The sequence below is a fragment of the Phallusia mammillata genome, chromosome 2 (assembly GCF_965637545.1).
Source record: "Phallusia mammillata chromosome 2, kaPhaMamm4.hap1.1, whole genome shotgun sequence".
NCBI classification, from domain to species: Eukaryota; Metazoa; Chordata; class Ascidiacea; order Phlebobranchia; family Ascidiidae; genus Phallusia; species Phallusia mammillata.
This window is the reverse complement of record NC_137253.1, coordinates 8,028,734-8,050,334: the sequence shown is the minus strand read 5'-3', so window position 1 is coordinate 8,050,334 and position 21,601 is coordinate 8,028,734. Positions and strand designations below refer to the sequence as shown.

At 35.7% G+C, this 21,601-nt stretch overlaps 3 protein-coding genes across 3 annotated transcripts in view; 1 reads left to right on the top strand and 2 right to left on the bottom strand.

Moving 5' to 3' along the window:
* Positions 1 to 21,601, top strand: part of LOC145215564 (ubiquitin-ribosomal protein eS31 fusion protein) — a 291,245-nt gene that overhangs the window by 159,110 nt on the left and 110,534 nt on the right. The gene's annotated exons all lie outside the window — the stretch shown is intronic.
* Positions 13,521 to 18,502, bottom strand: LOC145212906 (uncharacterized). The gene is made up of 11 exons (XM_080081151.1): positions 18,220 to 18,502; positions 17,517 to 17,677; positions 17,312 to 17,345; positions 16,963 to 17,046; positions 16,592 to 16,675; positions 16,238 to 16,321; positions 15,667 to 15,720; positions 15,253 to 15,297; positions 14,857 to 15,006; positions 14,494 to 14,577; positions 13,521 to 13,534 (listed from the first exon to the last, which is right to left on the bottom strand). The coding sequence occupies exons 1-11, from the start codon at positions 18,272 to 18,274 to the stop codon at positions 13,521 to 13,523; spliced, it is 849 nt and encodes a 282-aa protein (XP_079937277.1). The 5' UTR covers positions 18,275 to 18,502.
* Positions 20,789 to 21,601, bottom strand: part of LOC145214622 (uncharacterized) — a 31,519-nt gene continuing 30,706 nt past the window's right edge. The window contains exons 11-12 of the mRNA XM_080083179.1: positions 21,280 to 21,435; positions 20,789 to 20,926 (exon numbers count right to left, since the gene is read on the bottom strand). Coding sequence (XP_079939305.1) covers positions 20,789 to 20,926; positions 21,280 to 21,435 — 294 coding nt within the window. The remainder of the gene's footprint in view (positions 20,927 to 21,279; positions 21,436 to 21,601) is intronic.

Sequence of the window (21,601 nt, the reverse complement as noted above, 5' to 3'; positions counted from 1 at the left end):
TTCCAACATTTGCACCCTGATATATTTTCGGCTAATAATTTAAATAAAAGAAAGCTTTTTTCTTGTTTATTAAAATGCACCTATGTTTCAATTACCAGGTGCAACATTTTAACAAACTAAAAAAAGTGTTTTTGCCACTTAATTATAACCAAGAGCAATTTTGTGTATAACTTATAATAAACAGTATGTTTGTCGTATTGCAGTCACAGGCGAACGAAACAATCATTCTAGTTGTGGATACAAAGTGAAGGTTGACCTGACTTTTGTCGTTTTTCTTTTACACATTGTGACTGGTTAAGCTCTGTTGGAATCTTTGCATTTAAACCTTTTCTTCGTCATTGAGCACAAGTTTTAATTAGCCCGCCCCTTTTCTGTCGGCTTCGGGCTGAAGTTTGAATGGAACGGGCTTATAATGAGCCTGGCTTCACACTCGTCATCCTATGCGCCAAAATTTCACTTTTATTTTTTCACTTTTTAATTTCACATTTTAACTTTTAAAATTTCGATGTCGGGCCTTAAATACGAGCTTGCCTTTACCTATGGAACAAAAACCTTGGCTGGTTTATCACAATTCAATACGAGGTTTCTCAAAACTATAACATGGTACAGCGGTTTTACTATTTATATTTTATCTATTACACACCAGTTAAAGTTAAAACTGAAAACGATGGTTGTTCACTTTTTGATGCTATTGTTTGTGAAACTGATTCGTTACCTTGGAATTACCTGTTATTCAACGATCCCAATAATTCAGCATTTTTGCACCCACTAGAAACAAGTATGCAACCCCTGGTTAAGAATTTCCTACTTTAAGACAATAACACATGAGTGTTTCGTATACGAAGCTATTGCTTTAGATTTAATCCATGGTAACTCCCTGACAAACTGCAGTTTTAAATCAAAGTGCAATTTTTCTTTATTTACAGCACACTTTGAAGATAAATACGTGATTGCAAATGAAATAAAAATGGTGCAGTCAAAAACATGCGTTAAATGTTTAGGCAAGTTACATTTTTTTCGATTTTTAAAAGTTGTAAGCAAACCAAAATTGGAAACACTGAAATCAAAAACGCAAATGCTTTCAACTTTATACGAAAGCGGATGATTTATTTAACAGCAGTTCAATAATAGAAGACCGCGCAACAGGAAAAACTCGCTTATAAGGCGACAACGACAGAGCGAGAAAAAAGGCAAAACGCCCGCTTCGTTACACACGGATATAAACATGCAAAAGAGGTTTCCACAATACGATTATAAACACGTAACATTTTTTACGATAATTAAGAACCAAATTTGAAACAGCTTTACAAATTACGATTACAGGTGACCCACAAAAACTTAAAATATTCAACACAACTTTCTGTGGCGACTCGCGTTTCAAGAAACAACAACTTAAAACAATAATATCAGAATTAATGACCGTGTGTCTGCATTCTTGTGAGGACATGTTACGTTCCAAAGCACAAAAGGCTCATATGGAGACTGGTAGTTATAGATACCAAGGGGTCGTTACTATGTATCGTTGTGGTTTCCGACGTACAAATGTGATGATGTCAAGTTTAAGTGTGTTTTTAAGGAGTTAGATTGGCACGAATATAAAAGTTGTATGGCACTTTTTAGTTCTGTTGATTAATTCTCCCTTTTTTCTTGCAAGATACTTGAGTACTTACCTTTAGTAGTTCCCAGTGTATGATCTGCACTTGCACCTGTACCACGTGAACGCGTAGACCCGGAATGCTTTGTCCAAGTAAAATGTGCGCTCAAATCATCAGCATTTTTTTTTATTAATCATTATGTCCCTTAGGTTATGGCTAAACGCAAACCAGTGTTTGCTGTTTACCCTTGCCTTGAGTGTTACATCTGACAAAAACTAGTGACTTAAATAGCAACGAATTTTGGGCAAGGTTATCACTTTATGCTGTATTTCTTGTACCACAATATCATTTGGAACGTAGGTTTGTATTCAAACTTGTAACCATACAAACCGTCCCTTAAAAAAAGGCCTTTTTAGCTGTCTACTTGTTGCAGACAGAACTTCAATGGCATAATATTTCTTTTAAACATTATGATAGTTGTTGTTGCATAATGTTTGTAAAAGATCTTAATTTGCAATCTAATGATTTCAAACTGCTGAACAGTGAACTTAGATTTCTCTCCAGTTGACCTAGGATTTGAAATTTCCAAACTTTTACCAAAAAACTCAAAGTATTTCCTTTTAAATGTCCTAACAAACTGTTTTAGAAAAAGTATGAAATTTTAAGTTACAAGTCTGTAACTATTCCACAACCTAAAATCCATGATATCTATAGGCAATTGTACAATCGATTAGTTCCTCTTAACACCTCGATTTTCTCGCTCAATTGCAAAGCAATCTTTTTTTTATATTTCCAATCAGTTATTGTTTGAACTTTAACGCGAAACTTAGCTTTCAAGCACATTTCAAATTTGTTCTGCTTTAAAACGAACTCAACAATTGTTAATCAACTCCTTTCAAAAATACCCCCCCAGCAAGTTGTACAACAGACTCGACTAAACATAAATTAGGTAAGTATCGAAAATGTTTAAAATTAAAGTTTCGCAAGATAAACTTATATAAGTTTCGTAGGATCGCCCCAGAGCCTAAAACGGTACATTAATAACGAGACTAAATTTTACCTTCCAAAGCTGCCAATGCTGTTTGAATATTTTCGATGTTGTTGTTTGCTGCGGTGAGACGACTCGAATAATTTGCGCTTATTGCTGATTAAAAGAAAGCAAGGTTAAAATGTGGATACACGACAATAGTTTGATTATGACCTGAAACCGATGTGTTTAAAACATTAACGCGGAGAAGACTTTCTGTTGCGTAGTCGTACCGAGAAATGAAGAGTTGTGTTTTTTTTTGTGTTTCAATCATCATCTTTTCAAGTTTTTCGTTATTTTTCACTGCAGGGGTGCCTTGAAACGTTTCTGCAAAGTACAAAACAAAGTAAAAAATATTACAACATGAGAAGTTTATGTGACTTGATATGTTTAAAACCTTGTAAACTAAATTTCTTTTTTTTTTAGTGATGTCAACATTGAGCAAGTGCGTTACATCGGCATATTATCTATTGCATCATATTGTTATGCAGCTAGAGATAACCAATATCAATAGAAAGATACACACAATGTAACTTAATTGCTGGTTGGATAAAACTAGCATTGGTGATACGTTTCGAAAGACACAAGAGTTAGGAGAAAGGGACACAAAAATGCAAGGTTTCGAGGGTGGTTCATAATATTGCAACAAAAACAGCTCTGAATAAACGCTCTCAAAAGTACGGAAGCTTAGAAAACTTACACACAATAATGCAAATTTTCAGTCGAATCCGAAAGTACATGTAGAAAACCTATTCTAAACCTGAATATTTTTCCCTGAATAAGGCCGAACACTAGTCGTATGTTCAGTTAACGTAAATTTTGTCACTTTACACGCACATATACAAAAAATCTCCGGGTTGTCAGACTGTACGCAACAAATTAAACCACACACCGGGTGTACACACATATTGGAATAAATTACAAGTATGTAGAAAATGCGCAAAAGTTGGAACTTGGGCTTGTAACTGTCTCAATTGTAATTAATAAAAAAAGCTCGGCTTGATTTTTTTTCGTAAAGTTGCCCTTAAACATAACTCGCTGCAAACCAGAAGTTGATCTGATTCGGGTTAACATCGTCTCAGGGCAAACAAAAATATTTAGGTCAAGCCCGCATCCAGCCAAGATTTTGAAATTTAAGATTTATCTTCAACTTAAACAAAACAAATCCTACATACCATAGTTATTTTGTTCCATTTTCATTCCAGGCAGATCACGGTTCTGTGTATTCATTGTCTTTAGCAGTTGTTTGTAAAGCTTATGACTCAATGTGTCCGAAATATAGCACTTGTTGCAAATAGTGTTACTCATTTGCAGTGTTCTGTCACTGCTTCTGTGATTGCTTCGTCACTAGATGTGATTCATTTATCTTTCGTTTCACCTTTGTGGTTCTCTTTTAGTTTTTCTTGTCTGCTTTGTGCTTGCTGTAATTGCCGTTATATTTTTAAAACTACTTTATTTTATTGTTTTAATATTTTATTGTGTTGAAATCACCGTCGCACCGACTTGGTATTCCAGCGCGATGTCCTATTTGCCCTTTACACCTTCACCTTTTCCTTCGAAACATTTTGAAATCAATCTGGAATAACTCTTGGCTCTTCCCAATCTAAGGGTTAGACAACTTGTGTTTTATACAGACTTTGGTTGTGACCAGTAATGTACCAAAGTTTCAAAAAAAACATTTTTAGCTACTTTCAATTGGCGATGTTTCGGTTTAGCCAAAACTTTCCAAAAAATGCGCCCATAAAAGTTTTGATTGCTAGTAAGACGTTTTGTATTGTCATGAACGAGTTTCCTTGCATTAGCAATACTGTTCTGTTCCAACTTTTGCCCCCTATTTTAAAACTTTGGCTGAAATTAGGCTATTTGCCCTAATTTTAGGAAGCCTAATATTTTGGATTATTGCACTATACTGCTTTTTTTAAAAGTTGGAAGCTTAACTGATAAGATATGTACCGAATGCTTACTATGAAAATCTATCAATTAAACCAGTAAATACACACAATCTAAGTTTAGAAAACCTAAAATTGTTGCCCAATAGGTTCATGCCGAATATTTCATGTGCTTAAAGTATTAGCTGCTACTCTTTTTGTATTTTTCTCTGTTTAACGTTTGCTATCGCATTAATTCTAAGGTAGTCCGTCCAACATCCAAGATTATCGTATGCAGCTGTCGAAAAGTTTTGTTTGAACTGATCAACGTTGTACACAACTCTTTGCTCATTTGCAGTTTTTGATGTTAAAATGTCAGGTTTGTATTTTTAACTATGATTATACTTTAACAAATTTGTTTCAACTTTTGCTTACCAACGTATAGGCTAAAGATCTTCTAAACTTGCATTAATAGCCTACTTATAAACAACACTGCAATAGATATCACGCTCCATATTATCGTTGTCGCAAATTCCATCTTTATAGCAACGCGTTCGAACGTTACGACTTACAAAAGTCAAATAAACGTATAAATTCAAACATACAAGTGCCGACACCACGTTCCAAACAGGTTACGTCATATTTTTTTTACTGTTGCACCTAAAACCGGGCTCACGTGTTAGTCAGAATTTTGTAAAACTATTATCAATTGTATCGCAGTTGAAAAGTTTACGCTTTTAAATAAACTTGTCACAATCCCTGAATTTGTTAGGTTTCGGGTTATAAAAGAAGCGAACTATTAACCTTCTGGAACTATTGGTAAACAAGGTCATGGTTGTGCTTCTGTTGTTTTGGTGTTCATAGTCAATTTAATTAAGTGGGCTTCGTATTCAAGAATTGTTTTTCGAGATATTATTTCTCTTCAGATGTCAATTAATAAGCTACGTTTTCTGCATAAAACCACGCCATTTTTCACTGACCCCAGTGGTTCGTTTCTAGGGCCCACCCGACTAGTTAAATGAGTTGAGTTTGTTTCGCTCGGTGAAAAAATCGTGGTAACACAATTGCACTAAAATATTCACCTTGCCGGAGACAGCTGCGCAACGATGAGACGTTGAAAAGCGCGACAAAGTAAAGGCACGGAGATATTAGAAACGCGTTAATTGCAGCTACACCGTTATTATAAACGTTATGTGACGGGGACTCACATCAGAGGGTGAGGTTGGCGCATTAGGACATCAAGACTGGGGGTGAAACGTTGGTGGAACCAGTCAGGTTGGGACCTAATCTAACCACCAGTGTTAGGGAAAGAATGGTGGGGTTCGACAGGAAAAGACACCAAAAAAACTCTGCCGGATAGTTTCGAGCGCCGGAAGAAAGGGTGCCACCACCGTTTCCGTTCCGAGTCGTGTTTTACTCACACTATAGTGAGCTCTCATCACATAACGCTTCATAATACGGGATATCTGCAGCGCGTTTGTCCATTATCCACCAATTGTATCCTCCACTGTTTTGCCCTCCATAATTGCGCAGCTATTTCCACTAAGCGAACAAACTCAAAAAAATACTGGTAGAGCTACCAACTCAATTTCTGTCAATCCACCTATCTTTAGGTCGGTTGAAAGAATCTTTTCACAAATTGTTTAGTTACTTCATGTTGCTCTGTTTGTAGATATTAGGTGCCGAACGTTCGCTGTCCTGATAACATGCACAACTTATCAGTATAGTAAGTAAAACATAAATAAGACAGCGAAACATTAAGAAAAAACACTTTGGTTTTCAGCTCGATGCAGCAAAATTTAACAAGTTTTATTGTTTCAGTCATAAGGAAAATCACTTGCGTAAAGTTCAAAACTTTAATATTTATTCGAGTAAGCTTAAAATGCTTTAAGCTAAGAAAGAACATAGCATTCATTACTTTGTGTCAGCTCTGAAGCGTCCATGCAAACCAGCGATCACGATACACTGAATATCATAGGTATACGCCATTCTTATTTAAGACGTTTGATAGAATAGGCCAGCCGCCGAAGAATAACAACGACAGTTTTGATGTTATCAAATGTTTCAAAGTTTTTATGTTTTGTCTATACCAGTTGTTCTAATTTACCAGTAGTTTTGATTTTACTCCAGAGCTGAAGAATTCTTCTTCGACGATCTTGATTTGGCAACTTCTATACATTTTGTAGCTTTCATTATTTCCACCAAAACATTCTCCTCCATCCTGCAGTCTTTGGATGCTCTTTACTTTTGGTATCTTAAACCAGCATTGCAAGAAGTCGAGCAATTTCCACTTTTCTGCACAACAAACAAAGGTGACATATCCTGCTGCTTAAATAAATACCACGAGTTTTCTGAACAACTATGTTGAGATAAACGGCAATGTATAGCTACGATCTTGAAACCACGACTGTACTGATATTGTGCTTGAGGTATTAGCTGCTACTCTTGCGCATTTGCTGATCGCCAGTTCCCGTCCTTTATAGTTTTCTTCGCTGAGCAGTGGACTGTCCTCTGCGTTCGCTATCGCATTAATTCTACGTTTATCCGCCCAGCATCCAAGATCTTCGTATGCAGCTGAAAAGGAAGGCATATGACTTTACCTTTTTTAAAGTCACAACAGTTTAGGCAATAAAATGAACTGATTTCTATCACTGGAGTTTTCTCACGGAAGAGTTTAATATCACTAAACCTTTATAAAAGAAGAGACGATCTTATACAGCAGAAATTCAAAAGCCGTACTAACCACGCTAAAGTTGTTGTCCATTAACAATCTGATTAAACTAAAAAAAACAAGACATTGTAGTACAGGGGTCGGCAACCCCTGGCATGCGTGACAAGGTTGGCACGCGAGGTGGTTTTTCATGGCACGCCAACCGATTTTCGTTTTATATTAAAGTAACAATTTACCTGTTACACTGCTATTTTCGGTTTTTATCATGTCATTGTTTTGAAATTCAGCCTTTCATGCACGAAACACTCTGCTTTTTCTTTATTATTGATATCTGCTGGCACGAACCACTATTATTTGGAAAAATGTTGGCACGCGAGGTCATTCACACATGGAAATAACAAGTAAATTGGCACGCGTCGCCTAAAAGGTTGCCGAACCCTGTTGTAGTATTTATCTATCGACATACACCTACCGACTTAATAGTCTTTAAAACTTGGATTGGTCATTTGAAATGAGACCGCCATAGAAATAGTACACTAAATTAACATTGTTGCTAATTTTTTCAATGAAATTTAACTGTTTTCAAATGTTTCAACTTCACACAACAGCTCACTGCAAATGAACGGCAGCTGATTCCACAGATGTATTACAAAAGGCAATAAAATAACGCTTAGTCATACCGGGTCACCTGAAACCGAGTTTACGCATGAGTCAGTTGTTGTTTCACATTTAATTCATTCGCAGTTTAAATGTTCATTTTACACAAACATCACTAATGACGTAGGTAACAACTATAAACAATTTTAAATGTCACCAGTTGCAACCGATGTTTTAGGTCAGGAATACGCATCATTTTCATCCTTTCTGATCACAATACATTGTTCGTTATGTCGTCATTGCTCGCTAGTGTGTCCAGTTGCCTTAAATAAAAGTTTAGAAGCGGGATTGGATTGGCCTATTATGATATCAATCTCTTTTTCCACACAAAAAGTCCTTTAAGTCCACTTTCAAAATTTAATTCACCAACAATAGGTTTTTACCGATACAAGGCTGCTTGTGCAGAATAATCGTTAGAGTCTTTAATTTTGTTTAGCGTTCGTTCTGTCACAGGTGTTTACTGTATATTGGGTTTAAGTAGTCCAACTGTTACGAATCGAAGTTTTTGTGGATAAAGTTTTACTCCAATTTACTCTTACAGCTCCGTCAATGGCTTTCCTGGTTTCACAAGGACGAAAAACTGTGTATGAATCTCTTATCATTCTGAACTTAATTGACGCTTTGCTGCGTTTTTTTTTTCGTTGAAGCATGGCTGCAATTATTTGTCAATCATCGTGGTTCTCTTAATTGGACCAAATCCATTTTACAGAAGTTTGCATCTAAGCTCGAATGTAAGCTCGGCACTATTTAGAGGCTTGACACTTTTTCCCGAACATGGGTTGTTAAGCTTTTATCAGCCTTTTTATACCGACTTACCGGCTTCCAAACGTTAATTTACCGAGCATAAAATATTTAGCAATATAAAACGTTCAACATAAATAGTTTATCGTTAAAAATATTTGGCTTTGGTACTGGGAACAAATGTACGTAATGAAAATTGTAACGTAATATTTTATCAATCATTTGTGGTATATCCCCGCTATAGTTTAAATTGAACCCTGCTGTAAAGTTACGAAACGAACATATAACGTCATAGCTAACAGTGAGTCACGCTGCAATCGTTTGCAGACTTTGCACCTCGCCCGTGTGAAGGATAATTTCCACACTGTATGTGCCAGTTTTATTATTGTCAGCATATACATCCACTCTGTTCAAAAGTTGCTTTTATATAGGAATTTAAATATTGGTACACTTTTAAAGCAAATGCTGTTTTTGTAATTCACTGCAAGTGTGTTTATTATTGGTGTACAATGCAATGTCTGTTGAATGTTTGCACATGAAAAGAGCTTTTTTTAATTTCGAAAGCCCAGCTAATTGTGCAATAACATGAAAGAATTTAGTGACAGGTGAAACAACATTTAATTGTTCTATTTTTCGAACGTTGTCTCTAAGCTTTTTGCAAACACCAAAATGTTGAATGCTAAATTTCAAAGTTTTGTGATTTTATTCAATATTCGGTTTTGCAGTTACTCTGCATGTTATTTATAGCGTCTGTGTTTTCATAGATTGGAAATGACAAGCATTGTAATCCCGCATTGCAGAAGTCTTCACCCAGTAACATACGATTGAAAAATAATATACATTTCAAAACACTCCGCTCACGGCAAAGCTGTTGGGTTTTGCTGTTTTTCCAAACAGTGATACGTTGCTGAAATTTAAACTACACTCCAATAGCTTACTGTCATCAACTTTACATCTGAAAAGACGAATATGATTACCAATTCATTAGCAACAAAAAACACCATTGTATTGCTTGTCCAATTTAGTGCATTATATTCACTTATTTGTATGTACAGGGTGGGTGATTATGTTGCCCAAATATCCTTCTTTTTCGACATCAAAATGCTGTTTTTAGTGTTTTTTAAACTATTGTGGTTTTTGGCGGGTTGTCGAATATCTTATTAGTGAACCATTTTACAGACACATTAATTTGAGATAAAATGGAGATCGTTTTGGGCTTATGTTTTTAGATTTATCTTCTCGGCGGTTTTGAGGCTATTTTGGAAAGGCGTTTTAATGATATCACTAGCTTTTTGGCAGTTAATGTTTTGCTTTCGTCGTAACTTATACTTTATTATGGGCCTGGCAACTTTTTTCTTGGGGTCAATTTTTATTTGATAAACCCAGTTGACTAAAACGTTTCCCTGATATGCACATGTTGATGCACGACCGCGTTGTTGGTAAGTTTCGTTGGCGTTAGCAGAACTGTGGCAGCGTCCACTGTTTTGCAAAAACTAGAACTTGCTATCTATTCTTACAGGTGGCGTTGACGCAGTTTGCAATGGGTGCCTTGCGCAACCCGTAGGCTTCAAAAGGCAAGAGAGTGTCGTGTTCTAAACTGGGGATTGCGAAAAAAGTAGAATTGTCTTTCCAGCATCCAAGGTCGATCAGACGCACTGCAACAAGTATGTCTTATAAAAAACTCTTATTTATTATTTTCCTACCAGAAAACATCATATTGTTTTTGTGTAAACAGGCATGTAAAGGTAAGTACATAAAGAAATGTTGAATCTTTGCTTTAAAGCCAACTGCTTGAGGAAGTTACTTGCCTAATATCAATAAATTTAACTATATTTTGTTATTAAAAAGTGGTTTAACTTTGTTTATACAGTAGTGAGCAAAAAACAATATTGTCATTGATGTAACTAATCACACATTTAAACAAAGTTACTAAATTCTAACCAATATTTTGTGTGAATTGATTGTTGTTCAAGGCGCATATATAACTTGTAATAAGGGTAATGTGACACACTACCCAACACAATTGTTACCATAGCGCGTTAACGGGAACGAAACTCGCACAAACACAGTGCCTAAAACTGCAGTTTAAACGTGTAAAAACTAACGAACGATGATCGGTTTAGAACATTTTTTGTGTACCCAAATATTGTTGCAACACAACCATTTGCAAAAGTGCAATGAGTCATATAGTTTGCATGTATTATCGACTGTTTATCTTTATTTGTTTTGGATGAATGAATCAGACATAACACGTAAATGTGTCTCACTTGTTGTCTCACTAATGTTCGGATGATGTGTAATTAGCTATAGTGACGTGCAACATTCGGATGATGTTGCACGTCACTATAGCTAATTGTATGAAAATTAGTATTTTAGCCGTATTCCATGCACTGCACTTTTAAGAAATATTCCTTTCCATGGCGAAATAATTTGTTTTGCTTTTACTTTTGCAGATATCAGCCAGATTTTTATTTACGCAAATTCTGTACCACAGATAAGCTTCTTAAATAGTTTTTTCGGGCCAAACAGAATCACTTTCAACACATTTTTTATAACCAAGTGTATACTTCACCAAAACGAGTTTAACTTCATTAGCACCTTATTCGAATAGAATATCTGCTTCAATTACGATCTCATCGTCTTTGCTTGATCTTTCTCGCAGCGTTTCGGTTTTCATAAAATGTTTTTCTATTTACACAAACACCGCACATTCGTCAAAGTTTCATGTTTTTGTCGTGAATTTAAGTGACAAAACGAATGTCCGACAAAAAATATTGTTGGTAAAAGAAGCGACTTGAAAGGATGCGAGAAGTGGTAGAATAGAAGACGATTGCGAAACCTGTGCTTTTGTTACAGCCTATAAGCTTGGAAACCACTATACATATTCCTTGGTTTCTTTCTTTCTTTCTAAATAAGCTTAAACAATCATCTATATTTGTTATACTGTTTAGTTATACTTAAATGCACGCACACATTTACATTGGTTCACATTGAACATTTTAATACATTCGATGCAATTCACCACACAATGTTGATATTGCGTTAAAAGACATTAAAAGAAATGATATATGCACTATAAAGCGGGATTATCTTTGGACAGAGCATTGTTTATGAAAATTTATTACACGAAAAAGGTAAAATTATAGTTTGTGTTTGGTAAAACAAAGCCTATGTAGTCATAGGCTAAACACTGATAGCCTAATGACTGTACATTTTCAATTATGTAGTCATTCGGCTATCAGTGTTTAAATATGGAACCACATGTTTGCAAAAACAACAAAACTGTGACAAAATGTGTCCTCAGGCATCAAATTAAAAAAAACATCTGTATGCCGTCAAATGCAACTGATTCAACAGTTACAAAGCCTGATTGATACGTCATCAATCACTATGTCACCTTGGTAATCTGTGCCCCTTATTCCCTCGAACACAACCTGGAAGGGCTCCGTCGAAGTCATAGTGGCGCTTCCCAGCGACCAAACGTCACCTGATAACACAGGTAAGCTGAACATGTAATATGTTAAAACAATGTGGCGTAGTTCTATAACAGTGGTTCTAAACCGGGTTTTGATCGAACCCCTGGGGTTCGGCAACGCTGAATCCAATTTTTCAGCCAAACTTTAGGGTTGTATGAAAAAAATTATTTGCTAAATATTTGAACATTGGAAGTTAAGTTTATTTTGATAAAAACTAAAAATTGCCGGAATTAAAGCAATCCTGAAACAATTTGCTTGTATTATGTTGTCAGATTTAACAAAATGACGAACAGTAACTGTTGCCACTATGTTTGGTCAAAAGGTAATTGTGGTACACAAAACAAAATGGGTTAAAAAAACAGCATGTAACTAGCTGGGGTTCGACCAAAGGCTGAAGAATATCGTAGGGGTTCGGCCGTGATGAAAAGGTTAAGAACCACTATTATATAGGCATGGTTGCCATCGACATGGATCCTAAAATAAGCACAACCGAGAAATAATTTTTTTTCACGAAACGAAACATACGTTTTTATCACAACCACCACGGGTACATTGAATTTTAATGGATATGAAAGAAACGATCATTTTCCAAACAAAAATGTAAACTTTGCTGCACATTTGTTTGCTTTGTTAAAGACTACAATCTCTTTTCTTACCTTGATTGCCGCTCAGGCGCCATATTACGTCGTTCGGAAGAGTTGTTTTATTTAAATAGACATTCAAGGTCCCAATGCGGCTGCCCTATTCAAACAAACATGTGTCGTTATTTTATGTATTTAAATAGTAGATTGATGACGCCCCGATAAGAGTTAGGTATATATTCTTTTTGAATTGTTTTGACGGACCCTTTCATCCAGCGGCCTGTTATAGCAACCCGATGTAACTGCAAAACAACTCTTTTCAAGTATATCTTATGTTTTACAACGACTTTAGGGCGAAAAAGTCCGAACTTGCAAGTTCTTCCAATTTCCTTACACTACTGGGTAACCTGCCATACCCCTGATTCGCCCGAGCAATTCTGTATTAGACATTTTGTCTATTTTAATGTTTCGTTATCTTTTGCATAGTCGCGTAACAAATAATAATAATACCGAGGCCCTTTGACTGATAGGTTAAAATCCACTGTTCTAATACTTACATACATATGGTAGTAAAACTGAAGACATTGACCTGTAAAAAGCAGAAATTTTTGTCATGTAAGTTTCAAGTTTTTCATGTAACACACAATGAGACCTAATAGTGGATCTGGGCAAGCTTAAGTACGTGAAGAAAACATTACTCTAAAAAAGTTAAACAGAGCGTAATTGCGGTAGATCACGGCTTCCCAAGCTTTTTCATTCGCGAAATCTCCTTAAGGACACATTTTCTGCTACCCTTTACAGTTTATATGATAAACAGATTAAATATACGTTTGTTGGTTTTATTGAAACGCTTATTTCGAGCGAAAATTTAAAACAAGCTAACCGGTACTCGGAGTCTACTGCTTTACACGTAGCCTTCTAAAAAAAAAAAAAAAAAAACAATCATTTATTATGTGTGATCAACTTGAACTCAGTGTTTTCAGTGACAAGCCTCTTGTCCACAGAGGCAAAGCAACCGTCATTAACCTATTTATTGACGTAGAATCTACAGATCAGTCACGAATAACGTTTTGCGAAATCGCACCGGTTTAAACAGCTGCGTTTCGAATAAAGTAGTATAATATGGAGTAGTTTGTGTAAAATTGTTATAGCTTTCTGCAACCCTTCAAGTTTGTTACGCCAGTTTGGGAAGCTTTGTGGTAGATGACCCCAACAGTCACAAAAAACGTTTACAGTCTCTCTGAGCAAGCTAATTAATAAATTAAGGCTACAAGCCAGTGGTGTACGCGAAACAATACTGTTCCGTGGAAGATCGTCAGGTGTTCCGCAACAAAAATTTGGACTAGCGTTTCATGGAACACCGGTCGAAAATCACTGATTTAACACAATGATCGTAAATGGCTTTTCTTTTATAAAACCAAAATCTATCTCCAATTTTAACGTTCCATTAGATTTGTTTCAGTCTTGTAATTATTGTGTAATAATCTGACTCGTTTTGTAATTGTGATTGCGTGGACCTGTCGCTGCTTAAGTATAGAATACATTAGTTCAGAGTGAGTTTGTTTATTTTATTGGATCATTATAACATTTCGTTTGGTGTTCCGCAGAATGAATTTAATGCATAAAGTGTTCTGTGATTAAAAAAGATTGAAAACACTGATACAAGCACTGAAAGCTGGAAAAGATGTCTCATTTACTATAGTTGTAAAATATGTAACGTTTGCTAACCGTTTGAACCTACAAGCATTTGTCTAATATTTGTGCTTTTGTTATAACTTTAATATGTTACTTCAAAAAATGTTGGTGGCAACATATAAGTTTAATAATAAATACTTTTTTTTAATAAAAAATAAAAAAATAAATAAAATACTTTTTACCATTGGTTGGTGGCAACATTGGTGAAACAAGTCTTGCTTTGTCAAGATAATTTCGACCAGTGGTTTCGATGTACATGTAGTGACCTATTTAAAATATAAACGAATTTAGTAAAAAATGTATATACTACCCCTTTTTAGTAATCTCATTTTTTAGGTTTCATAACTTTGATTTTTGTACAATGTATTAGGCTAATATAAAACTGGATTATTTCACTCCATGTTATGGACAAATTGTGGTTGCTAAATTATAACAAGTTTAAGTGTGTTTTATGCGGTTAAAGTCTAATATATAAAGAGGCATTTTTTAAATGGCATTGTTGATTAATTCCCCCTGTTTTTCTTGCAAGGTACTTGAGTACCAACCTTCAGTAGTTCCCAGTGTATGATCTGCACTTGGACCTGTATTTCTTGAAGGCGTTGACCCAGAATGCCTTGTCCAAGTAAAATCGGCGCTCAAATCATCAGTGAAGTTGCACAAACCACTTTGAAAGTCACAACTAAAAGGTCTCAATACTGAAAAACAAATACAAAGCATCTATTATATCTACAACGTCACAACACAAGTATTTAGGCGATGTTTCTCCCATGAGCATAAATATGTAAGGAACTGCTGATGACCGGGTGCATATTTCCAAAAATGGTAGGCTATGCCAGCTTTGTGTAAAGAGCATAAACAAAAGATTTTGAGCGTCAAAATATTGTGAAGACATGTGATGGCGATAAAGCTATTTAGGGATACGACAGTTAAGATTAACTTACTTTGAATCCCTGAAGTGATCTGTGCTGAAACTATACTCAGGTAATCTGTAGTGACAATGCACAAATAATTTAAATCTATTGGTGTTAAATCATTAGTTTATGGAAAATTATGCAAAATTGTGGAGTAAAGATTTGAAACGCAGTGATAGTAGACACGATTATATTATATTAAAAAATAGAAAACAATATTTAAAAAACACTAGTATAGAAGGATATTACTATTTTTGTTCTTTACAAAGTTAAATAAAATACAGTTTTACAAGCCGTAGAGACGCCATTTTAGTCGGTAATTTTGGGCAAAAGTGGGTAAAATTAAGAGAGAAAAAACTAAATAAATACTTAAAAATGCAACCTTGTAGATGTGCAAAAATGAACACAGGGATAACTGGATGAGATTTTGAGTCTCAGTTTTACCTTGTAAGTTTAAATGATTCGATTCCATGTTTGACATGTTGTGCTGCAATGCATCTAAACGAAGTTGACAAAAATATTACAAACAATCTGATTTAGCTCCTTTGTATGTTTTGAAGTGTCACTAAAAGGAAACCAGACGTTTTACCTGGTTCCGCACTTAGAAAATATTTCGAATGTATTTTCATGCGCTACAACTTTTGATTATTTATTTTGAGAAAAATCAACTTACGAAGGCTCATGTTGCTATTTCGGGATCAATCACCTTACAAAACCTATGTATGTCGTTATTGTTGGGTAAAATTAATGTACGTGAATAAGTAGTTTAATTGGTTTATAAAGTTGATATTTTTTGTAAGGAGTCACGATTGTTTCAGCTCTGCTTTGATTTTTGTGAATGAAACTTTTTGTTTGCAGCCATTTGCGAAGTCACAAAGTCAGTTATTAAAAATGCGCAGTTACACGTATCGAAAAAAATTTACATAAAGTTTCGGAAGATATACAAGGATTGCATATGGTATTTCAGCGCCTATAATTCCACCATAAAAACGAAGCAATGGTAACAAAGTTTTACCTTTCAAAGCTGTTAATGTTGTTTGAATATGGTCGATGTTGTTGTTTGTTCCGGTAAGACGACGCGAATAATTTGCACTCATTGCTAGATGAAAAAAACATGCGAAATGTTGATACACGACAAGTGTTTAACTAGGATTAAAAACCGATATTTTATATCGTACATCAGTGAAAAATCTGTTGTTTATATGACCGAATCAGAAAGTGCAAGCCCGAAACCCGATCAAAAAAAGTTAAAGATAAAATACACTTTTGGAAAAATGTTCGCAAGAAAAACTTATGCATTCACACGATTGCATAGAGAATTGAGCTTAAATATCACCAAGATAATGAGACAATCGTAACAAAGTTTTACCGTTCAAAGCTGTTAATGTTGTTTGAATAGATTCGATGTTGTTGTTTGCTGCGTTCAGACGACCCGAATAATTTGCACTCATTGCTGGATGAAAGAGACATGTTTAATTGTGGCATCAAACTTAGTTTACCACATCGCGGTCATGTTTCAACGTTTGAAATATGAACATGGAGAATACTTGTTGAGTTTTTCTGTTGCACTTTTATGTGCACAAAAATGCACAAGAAACCTTCAGACCATTGTATAGCTGGGCTTGTAACGATTTTGATAGTAAAGTGATCTTACGTTTAAAATTTTTACCCGTTCAAAATAGATAATTTGTATTAGTTTTGAAACTTTGGCGGATATCTTTTTAATTTTCTTAATCTTACCTTTCCACATAGTTAAACGTTTCTCAGCAGATTGAATTGCTTCAGTTGAGCTGTTGGTTTGTTTCAACAAGGTGGTTTGCAAAGCTGAAAATACTTTAAATTAACTAAGGCTAATTTTTAATTTAAAACAGTTTTGCAGTGAATCTGATTCGCGTGGTTTGACCACTGTTCAAGTTTCTTTTTGCAATACCAACGTTTTTTATCCTTTGGGTTTTGAATTATTTAGGCTATGTATTTTTATCCTTGTTAGTTGACCTTTAAGGATCCGCAATTCAAACACAGCCACTTTTACAGAATTTAGAAATGTAAAATGACAACACAGTATATGCATGAAATGGTTCAATCTTACCACTTCTTGTTTCTTTTTCTACTTTTGCAGAAACCTGAAGAGAAACAAATGTATTTTACTGTCTATGCATTGGAGTATTTCTGCAATCCCTCTTGTCCTGCTGCTCAATAGCAATGTTGGTCGTTTTTTTAATAAAGGTAAGTGCAAAAATGAGTTTAAGTTTAACGTTTATGTGCTGAACACATCAACCTTTGCATAGTCGTACCGAGAAATGGAGAGCGACAAATCCTGCAGTAAAAATGAGGAGTATAATAATTAGACTCAACCACATCAGTTTTCGATTGCTTTGGACGCTTTTTTGCGTTTCAATCATCATCTTTTCGAGTTTTTCGTTGTTTTTCACCGCGGAGGTGCCTTGAAACGTTTCTGCAAAGCAGAAGACATTGTAGAAATATTACAACACGGCATTTCCAAATGACTTGAGAAATTAATGTGACCTGTTGGTTTGAAAGCTTGCAAACCGAATTGCCTTTTCTACAGTGACGTCAACATTAAGCAAGTACATTTCTTTTTGCTATGTAGCTAGGGATAACTAATGTCAATAGAATGACAACTCTGAAAAAAGCTCTGAAAAAAAGAAAGAAAAAAGCTCTTAAAAGTGCGGAAATGTAGAACACTTACATACCATAATCCAAATTTTCACTCGAACGCGAAAATACAAAAAAAGAAACTTATTTTTTGTAGCAAATGCGGCAGAGTTGAAATTCGGGCTTGTAATTGTCTCATTCATATTTATTAACATAAGCTCGGCTGGATTTACTCTGAAGTGGTGCCCTTAAAACAACTTCCTGCAAATCAGAAGTTGATCTGATTCAGGTTAATATTGCATCGTCTCAGAGACACAAAACAATTAGGTCAGGTCCGCATCAAGTCAAGAGTTTGACTTGGACAAAAACAATCGTACGTACCATAAGCATTTTGTTCCATTTCCATTCCACGCAGATCACGGTTCTGTGTATCCATTGCCTTCAGCAGTTGTAAAGACTGTGGCTCGAAATATAACACTTGTTACGAATAGTGTTACTCATTTGCACTGTTTTGTCATTGCTTCTGTCACTGGCTTCGTCATTAGATGTTAATCATCTCTACTTTGTTTCAGCTTTGTTATTCTGTTTTAGTGTTTCCTAACTGCTTTTTCCCATGACGACTCCTTAACGGGAGGGCGGTGCAACTGTGCTTCTGCAGACTTGTTTGGTCGGCGTTTGAGTAACGTTTTTTTTCTTTTTTTGTGCAAACCTTAGGTACCAATTGGTCTCGTATTTATCGTATAATTAGAATTACAACTTAAGCCCATATATTTAACTTGAAGTAAGCCTTATAAATTGCTTTTACCAACTTTTGAAAATCCAGAACCGCCTATCCGCCCTATGTGTGTGTGAAAACATTAATCGTTAGCGCAGTCTGTTCATTGGCTTTTCATTGTAGCAGCGCCGGGAACCTCAGGCGCAGAAACAACAGCGCAAAGAATTTGTGAGCACGCCAGTATACTGCAGCTGGACAGGATTGTGCATTAAACTGCCGACCAAATTAATTGGTTTTATTATTGTGGCTTTAAACGTGTGCATGAAGCCAGCTCGCTTTATGATCGATGAAGATTTTAATAGTTTGGTGACTATGGTCATATTTGCCGCGGCTTTTGACAATTGACGCAGAGATAAACCGTAAGTCCGAGAGATTATCGCCGCGGCAAATATGGTCATACTCGCCAGCGTGCCCTTTTTGTGCATTTTCCAGTTTTAGGGTTGGAAAAGCAACCGGAGACTTCAGTTTATTGCCGCCAATCTCTAGCAATGTATGTCATCCTTTAGACGTAATTAAGGCACCACGCGCGGTATCCGGCCAACGAATGTACGAAATCTGATGGGCACAATCACGCTGCACCAACAAGGCAGTCTAACCTATATCAATTTTTTTCCACGTGGTTCGCGAGTGCATTTAGTTTGGAATTATACATGGGCGAGACCGCGCAGACAAACAATACAATAATTCATTTCGGTTGTTTGTAGTGCGACAAAGCGATCTGCAACTTTACCCCGAGTGTTAAGAAGTCTGTGAGTACTTAGTTAGTTCAGCATCATGTCGTGGAAATGTGCAGCATTCGGGTAATATTTTACCGGTTTGTAAACTTTAAATACGGCGAACGTTGGATGTGTGCCCTGGTGGATACAGGAGCTTCGGTTACTGTTATTCAAAAGTGCGTGTGGGACACGCTGACCGACCGCAAAGTTAATCTGTCGCGAGTTTCCAGTACTGTTGGGTATTCTAATGGCGATGGTGGTGAACTACATACAAACGGACAATATAACCTGACGATTTAAGTCGGCAACATCTTAGCTTTTATGTGTACGTGATTCCTAGCATTCACGAAGACTGTATCCTTGATTTAGAATCTTTAAAGAAACTTTAAGGATTTAGGCCAATTCTTTGCTTTAAATGCTCAAAAGTATGAGATGCGTTTATTTACAGAACAAACTAAACACAAAACATAAATAAAAAGTCCTTCTTGTAAAGTTCTACAGATTCGAGACGAGCTTATAATTCAAATGGAGATGATTGTTTGGCCAACAGATGCGTCCATTCATGCTCAAAATCCTTGAAAGATCTCTCGCAAAATTCCTTCAATTGTGTTCGTTGAAACATAGTTGGACGATGATCTGAAGCAAAACGACAATTTTTGACGTTTGTAAATTGAAGCAACTTTGCCCCACATGCATGACTAAAGGGTAATGATTTTTTGAACCATTCAAGAAGAAAAAACTTAAAGGTTTTTAAAGGTCCCAATAAGCACATACGCTAAAAGATTTGTCAAACGCATAACTTAAGTACTTTTACAAATAAAAGCACACACTAAAGATCGGTTACGCGTAAATTAACAACTTTGAACAACCAATATGGTCAACGAGTTACACAACTGAGAATGTTATAGTTTATCTCTGCAGTGGCTTGTGTGCTGCAAACAATTAATCAGTGGGTATTTCCAAGAGCCGATCATGTTACACGGCTTAGAGCAACACTGTTTTCGACTCGCTAGATGTCACTTCCGGGAATTAGCTTCGCGAAAACACATTGATGCTTTCAACAGGCAGTTTACATATGAAGGAATGTTGCTCTGTTTGTTTGCGCAATTACACACTGCTTGTAAAACACAAAGCAAAGCTACACGCAAATAAATCCAACATATTTGGTAAATATGTGTACGTCCAGTCTTTTCATTAATATACCTACACACAGTGTTTTTTTAAGGTGTTTGTAATTTCTCCAGCGGTTTCCCAAAATTCCCGTTTAAGCAAATATGGATATTTGTTGGTATTTAAATAAAACACTTGCTGTCTCATAAAACTACTTAGCGGTCACCCAAACCAAACCTTAAAAAACCCTGCCTACACAGCCTATATAGACCCAAAATATTGGGTTTGGGCACTGGCGTACAGTCGACCCTGAAAGTTTATGAATATAAGTCGTTACTAAGTACAATTCTTACGTGGTTGATGTTAGGATATAGTTGAAGTAGACGTTGTGAGCAGTCCCTGACATGTAGACTTTGTTATCGGTTTGAGCTGTGTTTCTATGCGAATCCACATAATGAAGAGTACTGTATCCGGACGAGCCAAGTTTCTAAACAATCAAATGTTGCTAACGAATATTTTGGAATTTAAGATTTAGAAAATGTTTAAACGTTTAATTTTGCTTAAGAATTTTCGAGCAATCAAATAAGCTGGAGATTAAACAAGTGAATCGTAGCAGGCATCAATTGAATTTATTTGGTATTCACTCTACACTTGTAAACATTTGATGAACATTGGGAAAATGTATGTAAATATTTGTAAATATTTGACAACGAGTACTTGACCATTTTGTATGGTAAGAACCAGAACAAAACATGAATAAAACAACTATCAACTCAGTGTAGAGAAGGTTGCACTATTCTAAGCACAAAAGCAGCAATATTTTTTTATTTATCTACTTACTGGACTTGACACTGTGAAGAATATCTGTATGATAGAAGGATCGTTTGCTCCGTATACTTGATACAACACGTATTTTATGTTGAATGATCGAACAAATAAAGATCCAGTATTCCACCTGTAGCTTCCGCTGCCGTCTGCTCCCAGATTACCAGTTTCCTGTCAATGTAGTTTTTGTAAAAAATCCCCAGAAGGATTAACGTTGACTTTTAACACATTCCAGAACTACAACGGGTATTTCAGATTTTTGTAATAAAATCGTTGACGTTTTCTATCTAAGATGTATGTTTTCTAAAAGGAAAAAAAACAACCGTCTATAAAATCT